An 8,743-nucleotide genomic window follows, 5' to 3' on the forward strand; every position below is an offset into this window, starting at 1 on the left:
AAGATTTACCCTGACCTGTGTCATGTGCTTGCAGTCTTAAGGACTTGCGAGTTCAAGGCCATTCTGGGTTTTATGGTTTTATTAGTTCTTTTGCTTTGTTTTAAAATGTCACTTCTATTAGGGTAAGAAAAGTCATACCAGGAATTAGGGCATTTAATATGGTTTAAAGTTATGTATATTGTTGGCTTATTGTTTCTGTAAGGAGACCTTATAATGTGCATTTAAAAAAAAATTGAGTAGGTACATTGGTTTCAGGGCTAGCAATATACTTTAGTTGGTAGATCACTTACTTAGCATGTCCAGGCCCATAGGTTTGAGCCCCAACACCACCAGAAAAAATGTATACTGTAGTTTAAATACCTAGTATCTTTGACAGTATCCTGGATGTTGAGGTGAGGGTCAGTGTTAACTTTGAGAGGGCGAAATGTCGGCAGTGCCTAAAGCCTGAATGCTTTCACATCCTGGACATGAAAACCAAGGGTCAAGAAATTTGAAGGCATTAGTTCTTTTGCTTTGTTTTTAAGTGTCATTTCTATTAGAGTAAGAAAAATGATACCAGGAATTAGGGCATTCTGTGCATTTAATATGGTTTAAAGTTGTGTATGTTGTTGGCCTATTGTTTCTGTCACATTTTTCTTTATTTTTTTTAAATGCTGGGCATTAAACTCAGAACCTTGGGCTTGCTAATAAGCACATGCTTATCACTGAACTATGTCTGTAGCCCTATTATGGTTTTATCTGTCAAAATGATTTGTCCTTTGATGGAAGGAGCTAGCGTTCCTTTCTCTCATTGATCACTTGTTTACTGAGGTTTTGTGTCTCTGACAGGTGAAGAAGATTGTTGAGGAACCTGTTCTCAAATCCTTGGATGCTGTTATAGCCAGTGTGATGGAGGTATGTCTCCTCTGAGGGCATTACCACTGAATCAGCCTAATTTAAATATCTGCAGGGAGAAAGTAGATAAGTTCATGTAGGGGATGTAGTTAAAAGGTTTAGCAGCAAGTTTTCAGCTTAACTTAATCACAGTCCTGTGTAGTAATATTACACCTGTCACCAGAACTCTTGTATAATTGCTGGCTCTTTTAAATGTCTCGCAGTACTTCTGACAAGTTGTCTATCTCTCCTTTCCGCAGCTGGAAAGTGGAGAGGTTCTTTGGGGCTCACTCATCCCCATTACACACGCTGGAATCTGGGAGTCCATTCAGGTCTTTCTGACTCTTTAAAAAAATCTTATTTGCTCCCGTGGTGCTTGCTAATCTGCTTCTGTGGGCTGACAGCTACAACTTCTAGGCATATATAAGCCCTGGTTGTTAAGCAGAAGCAATGTATATGTGGGCAGCTTTTGTCTCTCACATATTTGGAGCCAAGGTTCACTGTTCTACATACTTGTGAAATCATTAGATGTGTGTGCTGGGAGGTCCTACAATCTCAAGGAACATTTGAGTCAGATCCCCTTTTGAGTGTGATGATCCAGAGATTGTTATTTTCCAGGTTGATTACTGCCATAGGTCTGTGATAGGCCCAGATTTTTATTTAAACCTAGTGTGAGTTTTCTGTCCTTACTTTCATGTGCAGTGGAGCTCAGGTATAAAGCAAAGAAGGAAATACTAGAGACTTTTGCATGCTATAGACCAGTGATGGCAAACCTTTTAGAGCTTTCAGTGATATAAATGGCCCACTGTGGCCCTCATGCCATAGGTTCTACTACAGACTGTTTCACCTTCTCCCTGCACCTGTGGGCATATGTCAGTGTATGTCCTGGGTGTGGACACCATGTGACTGTGGGACTCGAAAGCTCTCAGGTTTCACACTTATATTATCTTAGCTTGTGGAGTCAGACCTCTGAGCTTCTGTTCTGTCTCCCAGTCTCCATTCCTCATCTTTGCTATGCAAGGCTCTTGTGTGGAGTGTGTGAGGTGATGCTCAAGAAGACATTATTTGGCTTTCCTCATGATAACGCACCCTGCTTTCTCCATGGTGTTCTTTTATCTTTATTTATTTTATTTATTTATTTTTTTGCAATCCAACTCATGACCTTGCACTTGCCAGGCAGGCGCTTATGTCTCTGAGCTAAATCCCAGGCCCATGTTCTTTTATCTTGTTTTTTCTTCTGTTACTTGAAAAGCTCATTCTGCAGAGCCAGTTTCTTCTTCCTCACTTTTACTTTTTCAAATAAACTTTTTCACTGGTTTTAAAAAAAGATATTATGTGCAGGTCCCTTTGATAACAATTAATAAGAGCTCTTATTATTAATGCTTACCAGAAGGGTGATGTGATTCTCATACCTTTCACATTATTCTCATTCTGCACGTGATCCTTCCCTCTCCCTGGGATTCACTCTTCACCAGCCACATGCAGCATACTGCTTCTTGCCTACCAGCCTCTAGCCTTTTTAAACTGCCAATGTAAAGATACTAGGGACTGCCTCTTAAGTCATTAGACCTTGCGTGAAAAATTTCCCTAGTGCTATATATCAGATTAGATTGTAAAAAAATAACTTAAAGTAAGTTTTAATTATAGAATATGAGGGAATCTGAAGATATCCTGGACTTAGTATCCACCTTCAGAATGGTGGGCAAGGTAGTCTTCCTTAGTCTAGTGGCTCCTGTGTTACCTTTAAACTTTTCTACTTCCCATGTCCCTGTTCTGGCTGAAGATGGTGAAATTCCTGCTACAGAAGGGCTGCTGTTCTTTGAGGATGCACATGACTGCTGTCTGTTGGTATCAGTCCATGAGCTCCTGTTTTCCTTGGCCTGATTCTTAAGGGAGTGAAGAGAGTAATTAAAATGTTTGAGTGATGAGTCGTAATAAAAGGTTGCTCAGTTTAGATTGCCAAGTCATGAATGTCAGAGTTACTTGTCTGGGCCTCCACTCATAAGAGTGCTGGGCACTCATAAGAGTTTCTGATCTATGGTCATGTGTTTGTATCCTTCGTAGGCCAACCCCAGTGCTGATCTCTACTATACAACCTTCAGTGATCCCCTCTATCTGACCATGTTCAAGATGTTGCGTGACACCCTTTATTACATGAAAGGTGAGGAATATTGGCAGTTACTTGTATGAATATGGGGATGGGAGTCCTGACACAGTTGTATACTGGTGTTTGCCTAGTGCATTGGCAGCTACTCCCAGCTACTTGTGGGGAGGATGACTTGAATCTAAGAGTTCAGTGCTGGCCTGTACAACATAGTGAGACCTATCTTTAAAAAACAAAAATGGAAACAAAACACTCCACATGTGAGCAGCATGGTTACATGACTGAAAGTTGGGGAGAAAATAAGGGAAAAAAATCTGTCCATGAGCCTGTGATCTAGTACTGCCAGTGATTTCTTCTTCTTCTTTCTTTTCTTCTTTCTTTCTTTTCTTCTTTCTTTCTTTTCTTCTTTCTTTCTTTCTTTTCTTCTTTCTTTCTCTCTCTCTTTCTCTCTCTTTCTTTCTTTCTTTCTTTCTTTCTTTCTTTCTTTCTTTCTTTCTTTCTTTCTTTCTTTCTTTCTTTGTCAGAGTCTTGTTATGTAGTTTAGGCTGGCCTTGAAGTCACTATGTAACCCAGTCTGGCCTCAAACTCCCAGCAATCATTCTGTCATGATTATAGGCATGTGCCATCTAAGTGCTGGGATTTTAGGCAGTATACTACAATCTGAGTATATAAAACACATAAAAGGGCTGTATTATCACTGAAATTGGCTCAACTGATAATAGAAAATATTTGTGATATGAAAAAAAGAAAAAGTTGTAAGTAACAAGATCAGGACAAAACTGGTTGCAGCCTGAAGGAAAAAAGTGGTAGGATGCTTCCTTAGCATGCATGAAGTCCTTAGTTTAATCCCCAGAACTGTCAAAAAACAGTATAAGAGCTGGTGAGATAGCTCAGTGGTCTTAAGTGGCTGCTTAGGCAAGCACAGAGACTGGGGGTCGATCCCCAGCACCACATGCTGCACTGGCCTCACCCCTGGGCGCACTGAGCTGGCCACCAAGTCCTGCATGGTGGTGTAGCCTGTAATCCCAGCCCTGGGGAGGCTGAAAACAGGAGGATTACTACAAATCTAGGCTGTGTAGTGAGACCCTGTACCAAATACTTAAACAAAAAGAATGTAACACCAATAAAAATTTACAAAACGTAAAGTATTGCTTTGATCTTCCCAGGAAATTATTATTTCCTGATTGCAAGGTAGTATACATGTAGAGGATTTCCCACAGCCTGTCCAAACTGTTTCAAGCAGATGTTCTTGGAACTATAGTAGTTAGCACCAAACATTCCCCTTCTTTTTATTAAAGAGGGAAAGATCATAGCCATTGATAGCCACTGCCTGTTTTCTGGTACAGTTTTGTTTCCAACTTTGGTATCTGCTCTCTTTGCCACAGACCTCCCTACTTCTTTTGTGAAAGAAATTCATGATTTTGTGCTAGAGCAGTTCAACACAAGCCAAGGAGAGCTCCAGAAAATTCTACATGATGCAGATCGGATTCACAATGAGCTGAGCCCCCTCAAACTGCGCTGCCAGGCAAACGCTGCCTGTGTGGACCTCATGGTGTGGGCTGTGAAGGATGAGCAGGGTGAGCCTGAGCTGCCCCCCCCCCCCAGCAATGCAGAAAGTCAAACTTCTTTCCTCCCTCTGTGAGCTCTGGGCATGTCGTCCCAGTATGTTTCTACCCAGAATGAGTCTGAGAATGCTGGGCTCTGTTGGTAGCACAGGCAGTCACATTAGGAGTGGCCCCTTCCTGGGCACATGCGGAGCTGAGCATAAGATCCTGCCATAGTCTTGACATGTGCTGTCCTGTCTTATGGTGGAGGGCCCTGGACCTGGGAGGAGGGAAAATACCTAACTCTGTAGGGCTGTATATTGTCTTTGCTACTTCTTGGTGGTTCTTTAGACTCAGCTAGAGGATCAAGGTTATATCCAGGGGAGGAGTGGAATAGAAAGCATTCTTACAGAGTGGGACCCTGAGACGAGGGTGTAGGACCAGCAGAGAATAGTAGCATACATAGCAGGATGCTTGCCTTCATCGCTTCTCAGCCTTTTGGCTAAGATCAAATGTAGGATGTTTGCCTTCAGACTTCTGGTGAGGTTGCTTGGTATTAATAAACCCACAATACGTGTGTCTTTGGTTTAATTGAATTATGTGATTAATGAGGGAGATAATATTTTGTAAGTACTGGGCTTTGTTGATCATTTGTACCCTCCTGATTTTGAACTAAGGTGCTGAAAATCTTTGCATCAAGTTATCTGAGAAACTGCAGTCCAAGACATCCAGCAAAGTCATCATCGCACATTTGCCCTTGCTTATCTGTTGCCTACAGGTCAGTCCTACTGACGCTTGAGACATTGATTCCCATCCATAGGGTGTCCCCCTTATCATGTTGCTGAGGCTGTAGTTTGTTTGCCAATAGCAGAGACTGAGGATCATGTAGTCTGAGTTCTTAGGAACTTTGATTAGGGTCTGCTCTGGACACAGTTCACCACTGAGTATGGTGTGCCCTCTACAGGTTGCCAAGGATTTCTGTAAGTGGCATCCAGAAGCAGCTAGCCTCAAAGGAAGCTTCAACTTCTCCCTTGTTATAAGGCTGCCTCAAATCTGCTGGCAGTGCCTAAGTAGCAGGTAGATGGCTGTGGACATGTGCTAAAGGGCCTCATGGAAAGATATCTTTGTCCATAGTGCTTAGTTCTACTCTGCTGAAACTCCGATGCAAATCCTACTGCCTCTATATGTCCTGTTATTTAAAGAACATGTGTTGTACCTTTTCTCCCTTGTTTCCAAAAGAAATGAACACACTTTAATGTTATGTATTTACCTTGGTTGGAGAAGAATTAACATCAATCCTCTTTCCTGTCTGCCTCATGGCCAAGTGGCCTCCAGGAGCTTTGACCTTAGACATTTTGATCAATCTTGGAAATTGTAAAGTTGAGGATATCAAGATTTGGGCTCTCCTTAGATAGAACCTGCAGGGCTACATTATGGGTTGATATCTGTTTCAGGGCTTGGGACGCTTGTGTGAGAGGTTCCCAATGGTAGTGCATTCTGTGACGCCATCCTTGCGAGACTTCCTGGTCATCCCGTCCCCAGTGCTGGTGAAGCTCTATAAGTACCACAGTCAATACCATACAGGTAATGGATGACGACAGCTAGGGTCTTATCTCCAGCATATAGCCCCTATGTACTCTTGAGGCCCTTTCAAGAATGTGAACCCATACAAGTTTTGTGACTATTATTGGGCCAATTCCTCCTCCTCACCATTTTTTCTGCCTTTCCATAAATGGCCCTTCTCTGGGGTTTGATCCCCCGCACCACAGGTTGTAAAGGCCCCACCCCAGGTGTGCTTATCCAGCTACCAAGACCAGGTATGGTGGAATCCCAGCACTTGCGAGGCTGAAAACAGGAGGATCACTATGGGTCTGAGCTGTGTAGTGAGATCCTGTACTAAATACCACTAATAAATAAATAAGTAAATAAAGTCCTTATTCCTTGAGTCCCAGATCTTTCTCTGCATTCCTAATCCTGCACTCCACCTTACCTTTTTTATTTATTTATTTTTCTTTCCTTTTGGCATTTTCTCTCACTGTGGGAGTCTGAAGTATAAGTCCTACATGCCCCATTGCTAGCCAGTAGCTTCATGTGCACTGCCTCATCTGGTCACATCACCCTGTGAGAGGACATAGGCTCAGAGGAGATCTGGTGATATAATAGTTATCCCTATTAAAAATTGTCTGTGTTCAGAAAGCAGTAATGTAGTTCTGTTCATCTTACCTGTGGTCCCATGAAGGTGGGCATTTTTATTTTTTCCTTTCAGATAAACCCAAACTCAAGAGCAGTTGACTTTCCCCAGACCTCATAGTGGGGAGAGGTTCCATTTTTATCTGCTCTTTGTGTGATAGTTAGATCCTTCCTAAGCCCAGGACTATCAGAGCTGCATTCATGTGGTTGCTTGTCAGTATTTCTGAATGATTAAGAAATTGCCGCATTTACCCGTTGCTCACTTTGTAAACTAAGTATTCTCCTCACTTAAACACATTCCCTTCATCCTTCCTGTTGGTCTTAGAGTCTTTTACTTTTGAAGTATTTGGTTAGATGTTTTTAGAATGTTTGCTTTTATAAGCTAAAGGTGTTTGGACAACAAAGAAGGGGATGGAAAGTGAAAACTGAATCAGACACAGATTTGAACTTTTACATTTAGTTGCTGGCAATGATATAAAAATCAGTGTCACCAATGAGCATTCTGAGTCAACCCTGAATGTCATGTCGGGCAAGAAGAGCCAGCCCTCCATGTATGAGCAGCTCCGGGACATCGCCATTGACAACATCTGCAGGTGGGAGGCAGTATAGCGGGAGGTCTAATCTGGGAGGGAGGAAAATGGTGTTTGAGACAGAGGCCTATTACAAGACAAGGAAATTGATAATTTTTAAATTGTGGTGTTTAAAGCCCCCCACTTTTCCAATAGAAGAGATTTAACTCAGGGCTTTCACATTGAGGTATGTTCCAAACATACATGTATGTTAAGGAATAGTATAAGAAATTTAACACTGGAAGTTGAACAAAGATGATATTTTGAAGAAAACTGTTGTGGGGAAAATTACGAAGTTATTGACTTAGATATTTATTAAGTGGATAAAATCTGTAGTACTTTGCATAGTGATCTCTCAGTGTTATAAGAAAAGGAAAATATAACTGAAAAGCCCCATCTCACTGGTCAGATGCCTAATGTCATGTGGGTTTCCTCACTGCTCAGGTGCCTGAAGGCTGGCTTGACAGTAGATCCGGTGATTGTGGAAGCTTTCCTGGCCAGCCTGTCAAACAGGCTCTACATCTCCCAGGAGAGTGACAAGTATGTTCTTCCCTATCCCTCAGGGGCAGCCAGTAGGCTCAGGAGGGATACCTGACACTTTGTATGTCTGTGCCTTTTTCACAGGGTTTTCATAGGTTTAAGGTATGACTTACTCAGAATGTACACCTTGAAACACTATGTAAGAGTCTTCTAGCATAGTGCCACAGGCTTTGTGTTTTTTGCTGGTTAAAAGTCCTGGGCTGTCATTGCAGATGAATGTTTCATCAAGATTATGGTGAAATTGAGGTCTAGATCATTACCCCTTGGTTTTATTTCATGACTTCATGCCAGAGGACTGTTCCTAAGTTGCCTCTGTTCTTCCCTCCTGTAGGGATGCACACTTGATTCCTGACCACACCATCCGTGCCTTGGGACACATTGCAGTGGCTCTGAGGGACACCCCAAAGGTCATGGAGCCAATTCTGCAGATTCTGCAGCAGAAGTTCTGCCAGCCCCCCTCGCCCCTTGATGTGCTCATCATTGACCAGCTAGGCTGCTTGGTTATCACTGGAAATGTAAGAAAGGGTTTGGCAGTGAGGCCAGTGCTGTAAAACCCTGTGCAAGGGTTTTAACCCAAGGGTTCCTTAACCTTCTAAGGAATGGAAAATTGCTGAGTAAATTTATCTTGCAGCTGAGCTAAATGCTCTCAAGTATTTCAATACTGAGTAGCGAGAGAGTGTAATAGTCCATGAGTACTTGGGAAAAGCATGTTCAAACTAATACCTTGTCAATTTTTAATGACATAAATAGGAATAAGGTAAAAGTGCTTTCTTGTTAACTTTTAATTTGATGTTTGCTTAAACCTTTAGAAATGAATGCCTGGGGCTGGGGAGATGGCTCAGTAGAATAAGCACTTTCCTGGCAAGCGCAAGGGCCTGAGTTCAATCCCTGGTTGTTCCACCAAAAAAAAAAAAAAAGAAAAA

General features: G+C 42.1%; 1 protein-coding gene across 1 annotated transcript in view; it reads left to right on the forward strand.

Annotated features, from left to right (window-relative positions):
* Pi4ka (phosphatidylinositol 4-kinase alpha) overlaps positions 1-8,743 on the forward strand; it is a 205,003-nt gene that overhangs the window by 86,858 nt on the left and 109,402 nt on the right. The window contains exons 5-12 of the mRNA XM_004628165.2: positions 829-894; positions 2,938-3,034; positions 4,363-4,554; positions 5,199-5,299; positions 5,976-6,105; positions 7,172-7,304; positions 7,725-7,820; positions 8,152-8,335. Of these exons, the coding sequence (XP_004628222.2) occupies positions 829-894; positions 2,938-3,034; positions 4,363-4,554; positions 5,199-5,299; positions 5,976-6,105; positions 7,172-7,304; positions 7,725-7,820; positions 8,152-8,335 (999 nt within the window). The remainder of the gene's footprint in view (positions 1-828; positions 895-2,937; positions 3,035-4,362; positions 4,555-5,198; positions 5,300-5,975; positions 6,106-7,171; positions 7,305-7,724; positions 7,821-8,151; positions 8,336-8,743) is intronic.

The sequence above is a fragment of the Octodon degus genome, unplaced genomic scaffold (genome assembly GCF_000260255.1).
Source record: "Octodon degus isolate 3935 unplaced genomic scaffold, OctDeg1.0 scaffold00021, whole genome shotgun sequence".
NCBI classification, from domain to species: domain Eukaryota; kingdom Metazoa; phylum Chordata; class Mammalia; order Rodentia; family Octodontidae; genus Octodon; species Octodon degus.